At 35.2% G+C, this 18,413-nt stretch overlaps 1 protein-coding gene across 7 annotated transcripts in view; it reads right to left on the bottom strand.

The window, feature by feature from the left end:
• MAGI2 (membrane associated guanylate kinase, WW and PDZ domain containing 2) overlaps positions 1-18,413 on the bottom strand; it is a 1,353,221-nt gene that overhangs the window by 949,351 nt on the left and 385,457 nt on the right. For all 7 annotated transcript variants that reach the window (XM_067042757.1, XM_067042759.1, XM_067042752.1 and 4 more), the window contains exon 2: positions 17,961-18,077. In XM_067042757.1, the coding sequence (XP_066898858.1) occupies positions 17,961-18,077 (117 nt within the window). The remainder of the gene's footprint in view (positions 1-17,960; positions 18,078-18,413) is intronic.

Genomic DNA, 18,413 nt, shown 5'->3' with positions numbered 1-18,413 from the left:
TGGCCAAGAAGCATATGAAAAGCTGCTCAACATAACTAATTATTAGAGAAATGCAAATCAAAACTGCAGTGAGGTATTACCTCACACTGGTTAGAACGGGCATCATCAGAAAATCTACAAACAACAAATGCTGGAGAGGGTGTGGAGAAAAGGGAACCCTCTTGCACTGTTGGTGGGAATGTAAATTGATACAGCCACTATGGAGAACAGTATGGAGCTTCCTTAAAAAACTAAAAATAGAATTACCATATGATCCAGCAATCCCACTACTGGGCATATACCCAGAGAAAACTATAATTGAAAAAGACACATGCACCCCAATGTTCATTGCAGCAGTATTTACAATAGCCAGGTCATGGAAGCAACCTAAATGTCCATTGACAGACGAATGGATAAAGAAGATGTGGTACATATATACAATGGACTATTACTCAGCCATAAAAAGGAACGAAATTGGGTCATTTGTTGAGACGTGGATGGATCTGGATACTGTCATACACAGTGAAGTAAGTAAGAAAGAGAAAAACAAATATCATATATTAACGCATATATGTGGAACCTAGAAAAATGGTATAGATGAGCTGGTTTTCAGGGAAGAAACTGAGACATAGATGTAGAGAACAAAGGTATGGACACCAAGGGGGGAAAGCGGCGGAGGGTGGAGTTGGTGGTGTGACGAATTGGGCCATTGAGATTGACATGTATACAATGATGTGTATAAAATGGATGACTAATAAGAAGCTTCTGTATAGAAAAAATAAACAAAATAAAATTCAAAAATTAAAAAAAATCTCTGTAGAAAACTACATATTAATTAAAGAGATGCAGTATATTTTAGTTATCCATTTCTCCAAAGTTGACCATTCCATGGCAATTCTAAATTTTCCACAGCTCTTAATAAATGTGCTGAACATCTTTGTAAATAATAATTTTTCTCTCTTAAAAATATTTTCCATTAAGATTTATTCCTGGAAAGAGTATTGTGCAGGCAAAGAAACATGAAAAAAATTATTTCTACTTCTTCATAGTTATTTCTAAAACACTTTTATTAATTAGTTTTAACACTTACTTTATGTACACTATATTCTTTCCTGATCTGTTGGGGGATCCCCCCTCATAATAAGGAAATGCAGTGACAATGTTGCACTTGTTTCCACACAAGTGTAAAATTTTCGTCTTAGATAACTAAAAATTAAAGCTCTTTATTCATTTATCTTTGAAAGGAAAGACATTTTTTGCAGAATACCTTTTATTGTATTTATGTCTCCTCTTCTGTTTGGGAAATTTATGTCATCAAATTTCTCATTCTACAAATAATGCAGTAGCCTGTAACCAGGAATGATGGATGATGGATTCTATTGGAAGGTGGGAGAAGAAGCCACGAGAATGCATGTAGCAGAAACACAAAGGAGTGGGAAGCTCATTCCTATCATGGATGGATGAGCTATGCTGTCTGGTAATGAAATGTCAATTATTAAGGGCTTTTAGCAGGGACACTCTTCATGACTTGGTGTAAACAAACATACATTAACATACACAGTAAGTGTCCAATAAATACTTGTTGACTGAGTGAACTTGTATCAGGTACTTATCCTACATAATAGGTTTTATATGTGTTTGTGTTAGTCGGTGTATATATGTTTCTATGTAAAGTGCATTACCTATATCTCTAACTTATTTAGTATAGTATTTCTTTTTTTCTCTGTATTATATTTTTTTCTTTTAGAAATTTGAAAATAAGGACATTCTTTGCTTAATAGATCCTCTTGTACTGAACACCTATGTAAGAGTTTTTCTGTTTTTTATCCAAGTGTACTTAAACTATAAATTTATTGAAGAGGATATGTTAAATCATATGTGGAACAGAATTTTGAAGAATAAAAAATATCAAATAATGAAAACAAAAAGCCCCAAAACATAAGGCAGATCATATTATTCCTGTGTTCAAAACCATGTAATTATCTTCACATCTCATTTAACATAAAGCTAAAGTCCTTACCATAGCCTGTGTGACTTGGTATTGTCTCCCTCTCTCATCCTTCCTCTGACATCACCTTCTACCACTCCACTTGTTTCCCATTAATTTCATTCCAGCAAATCTGGCCTCCTATCTGTCCTTCATACCCATCATACCAAGTATGGTCCTACTTGAGGGCTTTTGTCCTTTCTGCTTACATGGTTCTTTCTTCAGATATTATCATGGCTTTTGCTTTCCCTTCCTTCCAGTCTCTGCTCATATGTGATACCTTCCCTGACAACCCCATTTAAAAGAGAACACATACACACACATCCCCACAAACACATACTTAGCACTACCTATCATCTCTCATTTCATTTATTTTTCTTCATAGCACTGATCCTCAGTTGCCACATTCTTTATTTTCTTGTTTATTTTTCATATTGCCCCACTAAAACATAAGATTCATGAGGGCAGGAATTTCATTTGCTTTAACTGCTTTACCACTAGTGCCTAGAACAGTGTTTAGAACACAGTGAGCACTCAATATATATTTTCTAAGTGAGTAAATCAATGAAGCCTCCAATTAGATTTTCTCTAAGCTCCTCCTTTATAGGCATTGTGGAGTTGCTTGTGCTATTTGATAATGATATCACAAAAATGGTCAATATTTAACATTACAGAAAGAGATAATAGTGATAATGACAATGATGAGGAGGAGGAAGAGGAAGATTAAGTTAAATACAGGAAAGGGCCATTGAGGAAGTAAAAGAGGATGTCTTCCCAGGAAAGTTCTTACCTATGGGACTGAATGATTAAATGACTGAGGATGGAAGAAGATAACCTGCAGACAACCATGGTGGGATTTAGCCAGTCTTTCAGCTAAGACAGCCACTTGCAAATCCAAAGCCAATAAAAATCAGATACTGTGATTGCCTGAATATATTCCCCCGGGTTCTGCTCCTGATTGTGAGCTCTGGCTTTGGTGACAACGCCAATTTATACACTTTGGTAGGCTAAATAATGCACCCCCCCCCAAAAAAAAATGGTGTCTACAGCCTACATAATCTCCAGAACCTGTAACTGTGACAGCTAATTTTCAAAAATGACTTGCAGATGTGATTGAGTACATTAAGGCTCTTGAGATGGGGAGTTTATCTTGGGCTATACGGACAGGCTCAAATATAACAACATGAGTTTTTTGGTTTCTTTTTACAACATGAGTTTTGTAAGAAAGAGGCTGGAGGGTCAGAGCTACAAAAAGATTTGAAGCTGCTATTCTTCTGGCTTTGAAGATGAAGAAGGGGGGCATGAGCTAAAGAATGAAGGCTGCCTCTAAAAATTGGAAAAGGGAAGGGAAATGAAGTCCCCCCTAGATCCTCTGGAAGGAGCATGCCTCCCTGCCAACACCTGATTTCTACCGAGAGAAAGTCATTTTGGACTTATGACCCCCAGAAATGTAAGATAATAAATATATGTTGTTTTAGCCATCGAGTCTGTGGTAATTTCTTTCAGCAGCAGCAGGAAAATGATATATACATATACTTTAGACCACTTTGTTTACCCCATCCTTTCTCTCCCAGTTCATTTTTATTTCCTAGTTATTCCAGGAAACCATTCCACTTACTCCCATGATAGCTATAATTCGCTCCCATAATTTACCCTGCTTTCTAAGAAAATGTCTTACTTTTATCCATTTTCAATTTTACTTCATGTACTTTTCTTCCACTTTCCTCTGGCTGGAAACCAAAATTTACATTTTTTGGAGAGGTAAGTTCCCTGGACAACCTGATTCTTTAGTGAATACCTTACCTTTAATTTTTATATTTCAAAAAGCTGATTATTCTCCAAATTATATCAATTAGAAAGGTAATACACATTTCTGAGTGAGAATTTGACTACTTATTTCAGTGTTTGAAGTTATTAAGTAAGTACTAATTGGAAATTACTAAATTAATTATTTGCTATTTCAATACTTTATATGTATTTATAGATCATTTCAATGTTTTCAAATATTTTATAGTTAGGAACATGTATATCAGAAATTAATAATTAAGGAGTATAATTTTTTTACATTTGTTCATTGTAGGTTAAAGCAACTTTTTCTTTAATGCTACATTTTTATGTAAGATAAGTTTGTCAAGGAGCAAATAAATATATTTATTGCATCACTTATGCTTTATGCAATTTTATGTATAAAAATATATTTTTATACATTTTAGAAGAAATAGCTCTACCATTTAGGATGTTGACTCACAAAATGATTATTTCTCTGCAGTTAAATAATGTACTTTTTAACATTTCAAATAGCAAATAAACAAAACTCTGAATTTTTTTAAAGAGAGACCTAGTTATTGCTTCCTTTATATAATCATTTTCTAAACATATTTCTACTCTTGCAAATATTTACTCTTTAGAAACCTAAAAGTCACTACTCTCAGAAATGAATTTTAAGGTAGCAATTACCTTAATCATTACTCTCAATTACTCTGGAAATTTAATGCTGTATTCGTGTTTTTAATATTACCTCAGTATATTTCTCTACATTTTTAATTTGTTTAGCTACTGGAGCTATCAAATGCTTTTAATTTAGCAGACTCAATTATACCGTTCAGTAGAATTCTTACTTTGAGAACACTTTTGATCTACAGATAATCCTTTAAAAATATTTATAATAAAAATTCCAGTGTTTGAGTTGTTTTACTGATGTCTTATAAAGAACCAAAACAAAGAGAGTTAAATCAAGCAATAACGTACTAGCCAACTGTTGGAGATGTAGAATTTCACCACTTGAGGAGGGTTATCTTCATAACTCAGGCAGTAAAACTGTCCCTTTTTACTTGATAGCCATTATTTCTTCTATATATAAATATATAAAGATTTACATATAAATCTTAATTTTGTTTAAACTAAGACTAAACTTTTTAATCCCCATCTGATGTACACTGGAGTGGTTTTGTCTGCAGCATTAAGAGACCCTATAATCCTGGTGCCCCAAATAAAATATTCATCTCTTGATCCATGGCAGAATAACTAGGAGAGGCTACGGCAGCTTGCTGGATAAGTATTTACTTTTAATTTACTTCTGATTTGCAGAACAGTTAATCACTGTACATAGCAAGGTCATCTTTGTTAATTAGACTGCATACATATGTGAAGATATCCCCATAGAAGATTTCCAGGTAATGCTTTCCCATGCAACTCCATCAGTCTTTAGTGATGGCAGTTAACACTTTACCCAGTTATTGCACCACTTGAGGAAGGTTATCTTCATAACTCAGTCAGTAAAACTGTCCCTTTTCACTTGGTTAGCATTATTTCTTTTATACATATATTTGTTTATATATTATTATATATATTATTTCTTTTATACATACATGTTTATAAATTCTGTGATGCACATCAGAGGACATTTACAAAGACTAATGAAGAGGTTGGTATTTTAAGAAACCAACACTATTTAGAACTTAAAAGACATTTTTGATTTTTAAATTACTTTCACATGAATACTAATTAATCCTAACATTACCATGAAAAGGGTAAATAAAATTATGGTTCATATTCTGGATATAATAAAAATGAGGTAAAAAGCCTAAGTCCTTTTCATTTTTCTATCTCTCACTCTACCTATTTATCATATATCTATTAAAAAATCTGTTCCTCTTTAAATAAACACATGAACAACCAAACGACAACAGAACCCTCTGAACTCAAGATTTCATCTATTTGAAAGATCACCTATGGGAGATTGGTTCACTTTTTCTCCATGAAACCCATCATTCTGTTCGTTCTACTTCTTGCCCATTCCAACCAATTATTCCTTTTAAATTAGTACCCCAGAGCTTAATAAAGCCATAGTTTATAGTGCCTTTGTTTATGAACACACCGAGGCCACTAGAGTTAAAGTGATTTAGTTAAAGCTGTAGAATCAGCAAGAGTCCAGATGCATGCAAATCTCTATACTGTCTGTTTTCTACCATAAAACTGTCTGTCACATATCAAGGCGGGATTTTTACTATTTTTTATTTCCTCTAATTTTTCCTCTTGCTCTCCCAGTTAATACCTCACTATGCCATTTTCTACTTCTGTGATACAAAGAAAATCAAGAACATACTGACCTATGAGTAGCTAGGAGTTAGGAAAGGGAGAGATGTTCTCCAGCAGGGTCAGTCCTTCCAGGCTGAGCATTATGGACAAGCACGTGCCAGAGCAAGGAATAAAGGAGCAGCCCTGAAGTCTGGAGCATTTACTATTAAACTGAAAGAACACTCTCAAAGTGGAAACTTGGAGGGTATTAATTTTCATAAGGAAGGTCCACACACCTTATGTGGAGGATGAACAATGTGACACTTCTTCTAAGTCAAGGAATTGAAATGTGGGGGGTTTTTTTGTGTGTGTGGTACGCGGGCCTCTCACTGTTGTGGCCTCTCCCGTTGCGGAGCACAGGCTCCGGACGCGCAGGCTCAGCGGCCACGGCTCACGGGCCGAGCCGCTCCGCGGCATGTGGGATCTTCCCGGACTGGGGCACGAACCCGTGTCCCCTGCATCGGCAGGTGGACTCTCAACCACTGCGCCACCAGGGAAGCCCTGAAATGTTAGGTTATAACTTTACATGGCTTCATAACTTTAGGCAATGGAAAGTAAGAATCATAATAATAAATTGGAAAAAAGTATAGACATAGGTGTGCTAATGAATACAAATTTAATTGCTAAAATCTTTCAGGCAAAAACTGATTTCAGGGAAGAGCATCCACTTATAATGACTATTACGTCAATTTAACAACATTAATACAGCCAAAATATGACAACTTAATGCTGATTATGTTCTGAACATGTTGATAACTATGCTTTCTAGTCTCTGCATGGAGCCTAATTGAAAAATGATTATCTTATTTTGAAGGTTTATCATTAACTAGAGAAAAAAAGGACAGTGTGGTATTTTTCTTTCATCTATAACGAACCAATATTCCAAGTCACAAATTTATCTAAGTGATTGAAGTGATCAAGTTCAAGGTGCAAACTAAATAAAAATTTCACAGAACACTACAGAACGTTTATTTCCCATTAAACTCTCTTTTCGCATTAATCATGTCTGAAAGTCTTTTCTACTGTAGAAAATAGAATAGCAATATGAATTTTATTTAAAAAATTTTCTTTTTAATAAAAGAAACAACCAGCCTTCCAGGTTGAAGCACTGATGAACAATGCAATAGCATATGCTTTATACAGACTTCTTTCTTTTACTTTGACATATGTACACATAGCAAAGGAAAAAGCAAGATTTATATATAATTGCCTGTCTCACTTATTTTCAAGAACTGAGCAAGGGGTTAACATGTTTTGTCCTAGTATTCACTTTCATTTGAAGGATACTTTGGTTTGTGCCAGAATTCTAATCTGTTCTGTGATATAACAAATGAACTTCCAAATCTTAATGTAATGTTCAACATTGCAAGTTTTAATCTGGCTTGTTTAATGTGGTCCAGGACAGTCTCCATTCTTGTGATGGGTACATCAACTAAAATATATGGCCATTAAGTTCACTGCAGCAGGAGAAGAGAGATGCAGGAAGAGACCAGCTCATCGCTTCCTCAGTCATATTGTCTTGAACTATTCATATGGCCCCTACACAACTACAAAGAAGGCTGCAAAACAGAGAAACACATGATACTCACTGAGCTTTACTTAGACCTCTGCCACAATCGAGATTTGATTATTTCCAAGAAACTGAACCCGAACCAAGCAAAATGTTGGTTTGAGTCCAGGTAGTTTTAATTTCAGGGGGACTAGGCTTTATTCATTAGCACAAAACCAGTAATATGTCTGCTAAATCTATAAAAGACTAGGAAAAAGCAACTCTCACGAGACGGAAAGTTCATTTTGAACAGAAGTAGAAAATATCTGGAAACCTGCTTACTCTTTCTTAATCTTGCAATTAAACCCATTAATTAAAGTCCTGTGTTATTTTGCATTCCCCAATGCTTAACTGATCTTCTGTAAGCTTGGCTAGAAGGGTTGAAAGAGGAAGGTCAATAGACTTGGACAAAATTTTACAGCTTGTTGATATTTCACGTGGTTGTTACTGAAAATATTATTTTTAATTCATTTTTTATACAGCAGGTTCTTATCAGTTATCTATTTTATACATATTAGTGTATACATGTCAATCCCAATCTCCCAATTCATCCCACCACCATCACCACCAAGCCCCCGCTTTCCCCCTTTGGTGTCCATATGTTTGTTCTCTATATCTGAGTCTCTATTTCTGCCTTGCAAACTGTTCATCTGTACCATTTTTGCAGGTTCCACATATATGTGTTAATATATGGTATTTGTTTTCCTCTTTTCTGACTTACTTCACTCTGTACGACAGTCTCTAGGTCCATCCATGTCTCTACAAATGACCCAACTGCGTTCCTTTTTATGGCTGAGTAATATTCCATTGTATATATGTACCACATCTTTTTTATCCATATGTCTGTCAATGGGCATTTAGGTTGCTTCCATTACCTCGTTATTGTAAATAGTGCTGCAATGAACATTGGGATGCATGTTTCTTTTGGAATTATGGTTTTCTCTGGGTATATGCTCAGTAGTGGGATTGCTGGGTTGTATGGTAGTTCTATTTTTAATTTTTTAAGGAACCTCCATACTGTTCTCCATAGTAGCTGTATCAATTTAAACTCCCAACAACAGGCAAGAGGTCTCCCTTTTCTCCACACGTTCTCCAGCATTTGTTTGTAGATTTTCTGATGATGCTCATTCTAACTGGTATGAGGTGATACCTCATTGTAGTTTTGATTTGCATTTCTCTGATAATTAGTGATGTTGAGCAGCTTTCCATGTGTCTCTTGGCCATCTGTATGTTTTCTTTGGCGAAATGTCTATTTAGATTTGGTGCCCATTTTTTAATTGAACTGTTTCTTTTTAAAATATTGAGCTGCATGAGCTGTTCATATATTTTGGAGATTAATCCGTTGTCTGTTGATTCATTTGCAAAAATTTTCTCACATTCTGAGGGTTGTCTTTTCGTCTAGTTTATAGTTTCCTTTGCTGTGAAAAAGCTTGTAAGTTTCATTAGGTCTCGTTTGTTTGTTTTTGTTTTTATTTCCATTACTCTACGAGTTGGGTCAAAAAAGATCTTGCTGAGATTTATGTCACAGTGTTCTTCCTATGTTTTCCTCAAAGAATTTTATAGTGTCTGGTCTTACATTTAGGTCTTTAATCCATTTTTAGTTTATTTTTGTGTACCGTGTTAGAGAGTGTTCTAATTTCATTCTTTTACACATAGCTGTCCAGTTTTCCCAGCACCACTTATTGAAGAGGCTGTCTTTTCTCCACTGTATATCCTTGCCCCCTTTGTCATAGATTAGTAGACCATAGGTGCATGCGTTTATCTCTGGGCTTTCTATCCTGTTCTATTGATCTATATTTCTGTTTTTGTGCCAGTACCATATTGTCTTGATTACTGTACCTTTGTAGTATAGTCTGAAGTCAGGGAGTCTGCTTCCTCTAGCTCTGTATTTTTCCCTCAAGATTGCTTTGGCTATTTGGGGTCTTTTGTGTCTCCATACAAATTTTAAGATTTTTTGTTCTAGTTCTGTAAAAAATGCCATTGGTAATTTGATAGGGATTGCATTGAATCTGTAGGTTGCTTTGGGTAGTATAGTCATTTTCCCAATATTGATTCTTCCAATCCAGGAACATGGTATATCTCTCCATCTGTTTGTGTCATCTTTGACTTCTTTCATCAGTGTCTTATAGAGTCTTACCTTTTAATTACTCTGTGTGAGAAACCCTACTGACTTGCCTATATTTTTAAACAGTGCTGTAAAGATCACAGTGTACACTGATTTAACCTCCCTTTAGCTAGATCTATTTGGGTGTTTCCCAAGGCCATTCACTTGCATAAGTGACACTTATTAAAGTTCAACACTAGAAGACACTACATTTCATGTTAAACATCTTATAAACATTATAATCACATTTTCATGACAACACACCTAATGCTTCAGAAGCTTTTATGTCACATCTCAATGCAATACACATTCCAAAGGAGGAAAGTGATTTAAAAAGCTTTGTATTTCTCATTATGTTTATTTTCCCATCCACTTATTAGGACTGGATCATATTTCAGAGTTTCATGAATAGTGAAGGCAGATTTCAAGGAACATCAGAGTTATGATGGCATCCTTAACTTGACATTCATAGAAAAATCTGAAATTCCATACACGGCCTGTTTTATCCAGAACTGCACTTAATTTAAATCCAGCTCTTTATTTTTCCCTGAAGTGTCTGCTGTATTTGCTATATCTTCAGTTTCTATAAGCTGTTTACACCTGCTCAATATTGAGGGCATTACATACCCAGAATATTTTAAGCTAATTTGATGACCTGATTTGAATTATGATAAAATAAAGAACAGTAAGACAGCGGAATTTGAAAATGATGGCATTTTAGATCAGAAAGAACCATTAGAATTCACTCTATTCCCTTACCTCTCTCTCCTTAGTCCCAAAGGTAAAGCCTATGCCAAGGTTTTAGAGTTAGTTAGTGGCATAGCCAGTCCAGAACCAATGGTTCTCAATTCTTAGATGAATGCTCTTTCCATAGCGCCATGCTGCCAAATAGGTAAAGCAAAGGGTTATTTCTACTCATTATGCTCTAACAAGGCTAAACACAATGTGCAAATAACTGACTAGCACACTAAACATAAGGATATCAGTAAGCACAATTAGTATTCCTTTTTTCATTGTTCTTTTGGTCAGGTGTATTTGGATTAAGATTGAGTGCTCTACTACAAATCTATAGCCTTAAAGTCCTGTAATAACTCTAGTGCCCACTGCCTATAGTTTTCCTTCAGCTACTACAATTATCCAACAGCCTATGTACTCATCAGCTGACTTTGGAAACTTGGGTAGGTCTGAACCTGCTTGAGTCCTAATTATTTCTATTCAAAAAGTGAAGAGGCATACAATGAGGTGTGTTGACCAAATTATATCCAACTAGGCTACAACCTTTAAGTCTGCAGGGGAGCAGATTCTGGGCTCCCTGGAAGGTGAGCTATTTTCCATTTAAAGTGATGACTGGCTCTTCTGAAGGTGGAAAAATGGTTTCACACACCCATTTCCAATTCCTCCTTGGGCAGCTGCTGGAACCAATGGAGCCCAGGAGTATACATACTCTCAGCTGTGGTCCACAAACCCAGATTTCCTATGGAGAGCCTTCCTCTTCATAAGAGGAAAGAGAGATACAAACCAAAAGGGAAAAAACCAAGAAGAAAAATTGGGTCACAACCACAAAAAAATGCTGATCAAGTCAGGGAAAAGGGAATTTTATGTGGTTTAGAAGATCAGTAATATTGTTCGCTGTTGGTGTTATTGCTTTTCTTTTGTGCCAGATATGTTCTTTTATTCTAAAGCTAGCGCCCTGTGGTGTCAAATGGATAAATCAATACCATTCCTTCTAATGTTCCTTGACTTTCCATTTTAAGGAACATTTTGAAGCCATTTCTCTCCTATAATGTATTCTGTCAACCAAACCAATGAATGTTACTATGTGACCAGGAAAGATGCATTTGTTTTGTTCAATGAAAAAAAGAAAAAATCCACAGTATTTTCACATATATGACATGAAACTAGATCTTACTATTCTCAGGGATAAGAGGGAGAGGGCAAACCTAATACAGCTTTCTATAAACCAACAACACATTTCTAATAAATATACCAGGCAGGCAAACATATGAATGACTAGAACCTTTTCTAATATTTGATAGTGCTCAGAAGCATTTGAATTTTTTCTTTTGGCCTAGCTTCCCAGTGGGCAGTTTATAAATCCCTCAAGAAATTTAGTTTCATTTGTTTATAAATTTCCTTCTCCTTTGGCTCACAGGGCTAATAACCATATTTATTCTCTAATAACCCTTATTCTCAACACTTAGCACAAAATATAATTAGGCTTTTTAAAAAACTCCAAATCATTTTCAAACAACAAAAATCTGGAACTTGATTCTGAAATAACTGTGAAAGAACACAATTCATACTCTAAAAGCAACTTCAAAAAAGAGCCTCCAAACTGATGATTCTTATTTGAAGCAATATGGTTAAAGGTGAAATAGATATGTAATATACAGCTGTTGCAATATATTGTTTTAAAATACAGTTGGATCTTATATCTCTAGTCCTATGCCTGCATGTCTACCTACAGTTCAACCTACCATCCCAGCAGAGAGGCCTATATTGCTTAAAGATATTCTGGGTACTTAATCATGTTCTTGATCACCTTCAACTCAGAGAATTTCATTTCATTGTTAGAAGATGATTTTAGTTTTTTGGTATTCCACAGATTGATTCCACTCTCACTTCTTACCATATGATTAAAACCTTCATGATGAAAATTATGAGTAATTAGATTCATTCATGCCCACCAAAACTATTGCCTTGTTGAATAATAAGCATATTTTGGCAAGCTTTAAAATTACTGATTTTTGCTTAAGTATTAAAATTATTTTTCCCCATGAAGTATACTAGAAAGCTCTGCCCTAATTCCAGATTTTATAATAGATATGTGGTCACCAGCTTCTCTCCAATAGTGCTCTCTGACCATAGTCTTACATGGGATTATATAATAAGGGCAAAGGGATGTTGACTCTGCATGGCTGTAACTTTCAGTGGGTTGGTAACTGCTCTTTTTAAAAGAAAACAGTCCCTATAACATTTTAAGTCTGCTTCTATTTGATTTTCCATGAAAGATAATCTAGTATAACAGAATTAAAAAAATACATTACAAGCCTTACAATTTTATTCTTGAGAATGCTTCTTTTTAACATGGTTTATTTACACTAACTTAAAGTGCTTAAATATGTAGAAACATCATTGTGAGTTACATCTCAACCAGCTCTTCCATAAAAGTAATTTCTTTCATATCTTAAATCTATGTTTTTCATTTTATTTGCTTTTTATAAAAGAATTTAGGCCTTTAGTTTTATTGATTTTTGTCTTTTACTTGGCATATACACACTGGTATTTCTTTTGGCTTCAAATAAATTTAAAATATTTCCCAATAAAACAATCACACCAAATGACAAAGTATGTTTTTGGGAGACAAGTTTAATTTTAACTACCTTACATTTCATTTTGAAACTTTTAAAACTGGTCATTGAAGTCCTCCCTCATGTTACCTGGTATAAGGGAAAACGTATCTACAGTTTATATATGTGCTCATACTTGCCTCAAAAATTAATTTGTATCTGTAGTAAGTATTAAGGACAGAAAAAAAAAAACAGAACTTCATCAATAAATGGAAGCAATTAGTTTTTCTCATATTTAAAAAGCATAGTCAGTTCAATCATGGTTACTTAGACTCATTAACTATATACAATCATTATGCTCAGTAGAATATTAAACTCCATGTTTTACTCTTTAAACATTTGAAAATTAATCCAATATTTTTCTGTATTAATTCCACTAATTTCCCTCATATACTTCTGAGTCTGTATTACCCAAAGGATAATGCATGCTACCTTAACGTTGTATACTTAACACGCTACGAAACAATTTCACCTAATCTCTAATGGGTGCTGCTAACTTAGTGCTTCTGAAATTGTCTTTTGTATACTATCAAGATAATAGAAATCCCATTTGATGGATGTTCTAAACTCTTTTGAGTTCTTTATCTATATACATGTTTCTTGGTTAGGCTTTATCACATTCCAGATTACAACAGCTTTGGCTCATCATTATTTATTCATTTCTCCTGAAGTTCCATTACCTAAAAATCCTATAGAGCCTGAAATCTAATTGTTGAAAGGTTCATTTTCAGTATTCATTATTTAAAAATTAAAAATTAACTTTCACTTTAGGACACCAGGATTCTCTTAAGAGCTTTATCCCGACCCCATTCCCCCATTAACTGTACAGTTAGCAAATAAAAGACACAAATATATTTAGGTACAAAGTTAGGTCTTTAATAGATATGAATCACGTGACTGGCTTATATGCTACAGAAAATATAGAATCAGTTCCTAAGGATCTTTTCTACATAATTCAGTTTGAAAGCATGATGAACTGATCTCATGAGGGCCTCTTTGTGTGTGAGTGTGTGTGTGTGTGTGTGTGTGTGTGTACACACTCATGCTCACTATATGCCCAACAGTCCTGTCTCTGTGACCAAGTCCTGCCTTCCATGCTTAGAGACACAACTTAAAAAAAATGTTTTTGAAGAATTATGTTCTGAGATAAGGTTCTGGGAAGACAAAATGCAAAGCCTAAGTGTAGGCACCCCTTGTTTATGGGGCAGGGAACACGCTGATGGGATTTTACATTATATGCAGTTAAGGCCCAGTAGAGATTTGGACTGACTATCTCCCTCCCGTGCTTAGCTCAGAAATCAGCCAGAAGCCAGCCCCAGATTTCCTTCAGAGGGAATTATAGGAGCTAAGTTGTTCACAATAAGATTTGGATGAGTACTGTGTGTGTGTGAGGGGATGGAGTCTCTGCAGCCCTCGTCCCAGAACTCCCTCTTACTCACTAGGCACCAAGGAAATCCAGCTGCTTTCTGTTTAGTAGTAGTTGTTGTTGGTGGAATAATGTGGTGGCAGTAAGCAGAATTACTCCGTTGGGTCTCGCCTTACTAAAGAAGTTAAATCACCCAAACATAGTTACAAGTTAACAACAATTTTGTTTCCATGACCTATTCCTGTTAGTAAATTAAACAAGAGGTATACATACTAATGAATGCATATATAAAGGCAGAGACAAGCTCTTCAATAATACATTTTCCTATTATGGTACTGGGTACTGAAAACCAATGAGAATTATTTGACCCAAAAAATATGTTATAAATGTCACTCCATACTCAAAGCCAATAGATATACTGGATACACATGTAAATTTCTAAACAATAGCAGGATTTTTCACCTTACTGACATATCTTTGCTGCACACTTTGAAAACGTCTGAACATTTCATTAAAAGATATACTGAGTGGGGCTTCCCTGGTGGCGCAGTGGTTGAGAATCCGCCTGCCGATGCAGGAGACACGGGTTCGTGCCCTGGTCCGGGAAGATCCCACATGCCGCGGAGCAACTAAGCCCGTGAGCCATGGCCGCTGAGCCTGTGCGTCCGGAGCCTGTGCTCCGCAACGGGAGAGGCCACAACAGTGAGAGGCCCGCATAACGAAAAAAAAAAAAAAAAAAAAAAAAAAAAAGATATACTGAGTGAAGTTGCCGGATTGCCCAGGTCCAGTTCATCGGTAAAAAAGTGATTATAGATAATATAAGTTAGAATCACATCTATCTTAGATTTTTTTTTCACTTTTATGCCAAGTTAAGAGCATTGTTAGTGAATGGTATTATTGGAATTGGCTATTAGGAGTGCTGGCTACAAATTCAAAGAATAATTGTTTGATCATAATATTCATATTCATTAAGTTTCTAATCATCTCCTTTATAGGAGCTATTCAAGGATTTCTAATTGAAGTTATGACCTTGTACAAAAATCACATCAGGAACCTCTTTATGTTTACTCATATAAGCCTACTTATTTTACTTTTATATGTATTTTTCCATCATAGTATTTCTTTGGAACTCTGAAGAGAGATGACTTATTCAAGAAGTTAATTAACTAATGCAAAATTTACTCCTATTATCTTCATATTTAATTAAGACTTCTTATTTACATCATCACCTTAGCAAGGACTACAGGTATTCTTTTTTTATTACAGGTATTCTTGAATGTCAGCCTCTTATCTATTTCCCTCAGCTTTTAAACGTAATAAAGTACACGGATTCTTTATTCAGTATTTCAGATCTCCTTTCTTTCATGTCACAAAATATAAATTCACACAGCTGCACTGACAACATCACAGTTTTGAAAATGCATCCACCCGTTTCCTTATACATAGTTCAGTCACTTACTTTAATCCATCTTCCTCTGCCCATCACTCTAATGTCAAACTTATAAGCTTAAGAAATCATTTTCTCAACTTCTAGTTGTTGTTGTTGTTTTTTAACATCTTTATTGGAGTATAATTGCTTTACAGTGTTGTGTTAGTTTCTGCTGTATAACGAAGTGAATCAGCTATATGTATACATATATCTGCATATCTCCTTCCTCTTGCATCTCCCTCCCACCCTCCCTATCCCACCTCTCTAGGTGGTCACAAAGCATCAAGCTGATCTCCCTGTGCTATGCAGCTGCTTCCCACTAGCTATCTATTTTACATTTGCTAATGTATATATGTCAATGCTACTCTCTTACTTCATCCCAGCTTACCCTTCCCCCTCCCCATGTCCTCAAGTCCATTCTCTATGTCTGTGTCTTTATTCCTGTCCTGCTCCTAGGTTCATCAGAACCATTTTTATTTTTAGATTCCATATATATGTGTTAGCATACGGTATTTGCTTTTCTCTTTCTGACTTACTTCACTCTGTATGACAGACTCTAGGTCCATCCACTTCACTACAAATAACTCAATTTCGTTTCTTTTTATGGCGGAGTAATATTCCATTGTATATATGTGCCACATCTTCTTTATCCATTCATCTGTCGATGGACACTTAGGTTGCTTCCATATCCTGGCTATTGTAAATAGTGCTGCAGTGAACTTCGGAGTGCATGTATCTTTCTGAATTATGGTTTTCTCAGGGTATATGCCCAGTAGTGGGATTGCTGGGTCATATGGTAGTTCTATTTTTAGCTTTTTAAGGAACGTCCATACTGTTCAGAGTCCAAAAGTCTATTCACTTAACTAACACACACTCACAGAGGTAGCATTTGGACTGACAAGATGTCAATCAATAAGCATTCGCATGTAGGGATATCTGATAGTGGAACCCTGGCATTTTTGTTTTGATGAACATTTAGTGCCAACAGTGGGAAGGGCCACCCCTCCTAAGATGTGTGTAGGTGAAAAGGGTTGGATGCTGAATTATCCATTTCACTTCTTTGTGTGTTTTCAGTATTTCGGTATAGTCATCATTAATCCATACCTTTCACATAGTTCTGGTAGTTCAATACCAGAAACTGTATATATATATACACACACACACACACACACACATATGTATGTAAATGTATATATATACATGGTTTATTTGTTTCATTTATCTCAGCCAAGTTTTTCTTTAATATCAACCTTCCACTGCCCACATCTTTGAGTTTATTAAAGTTTAGAACAAAACTAAAACAAAAAGAACACACACAACACTCACAGATCAGTTTCCAGAGAGATTGGAAAGTTTCTGGAGATCATGGAATCTACCTTGAAGGAAATTGATTTTGATATCTATCTAGAATCTAGGACCTGGCTTGAAACGTCCTTGAATTGTCCTAAAGTAAATAGAAGATTCTCAAATGAGCTGAAGCAGGTACTAAAAAGTTGATTTGTGAATTTTATCATTTTACCAATTCCTCTCTTTTGAAGTAGCACCTGCTGATAATCAGGGATTGTTGTGAATTTCTATAGGTTGTATATTACGAAATTTGTGCCCAACACTCAACATTATCACTTTCTCAGAGTTACAGAACATTTAACTTTACTTTCCAATGCATAATTTCCTTTCCACTTGTAAGACTCCCCTGCTGCAAACCAGTGATGAGATTGGGAGTTACTGTGTACATTCCATCTATGAAATGGCTGTTTCAGCTAATGAATTGAATTTGCATTCTCTTGTCTCCCTGTGTGGAGTTCTACCCCAATTATGATTCATTCTGAAATCACCAGCATCCTGGACTAGAATTAATATTTCTCCATACTAACTTGAGAAGTTAGGTTTTATAGCTTGAAAATCATGTCTCTTCTGACTATGACATCATCATAAACCACATAACTGTAGTTACAAGCTTTTGCATTTAAAACTTCCATATCTCAAATAAATTGTCTATTCCAAAAGTCCACCATTTAAAAAACCAGTGCAATTGAACTTTTCTTTTAAATTAACCAATGAATACACAGTGAACATTTATCTGTTACCATAGGAAAAAAAAAAATTGCCTGTTACTCACATGGCACCGTGCGGAGGTAGAGGTTGTCACGAATGATTTGCTGAAGTTCGTGGTCCACAGAACCCTTCTGAAATCTTAAGTTGAGGTAGTGACGAAGATCCTTATCAACAATTCCTCCTAGAATAATACAGTTTCTTAATAAAGGATGTTGGAAAATATTTTAAGTACGTAATTTGATCTGTCATAAACATACTCATGAAGCCATTTAAAACATGTATTATTTCACATTGCTCTTTTGACCTTCTGAAACATTTACTGCCCATAATAATAAAAGATAACATTCACTAAGATAATAATTGTCCACCCAGTCAGTGCTCAGTGTTTTACATGCGTTCTTTGTTTTTCATTTAGAATGAAGTCTTTATTACGGCAAAGGACACATGGTACTCGAACTGAAGTCATACTAAAATGCCATAGTGTATCTCATTGCATGGCTAAAAAGACTTTTTTTGT

The sequence above is a fragment of the Kogia breviceps genome, chromosome 9 (assembly GCF_026419965.1).
Source record: "Kogia breviceps isolate mKogBre1 chromosome 9, mKogBre1 haplotype 1, whole genome shotgun sequence".
Lineage (NCBI taxonomy): Eukaryota > Metazoa > Chordata > Mammalia > Artiodactyla > Physeteridae > Kogia > Kogia breviceps.
This window is presented reverse-complemented; position numbering and strand designations above follow the sequence as displayed.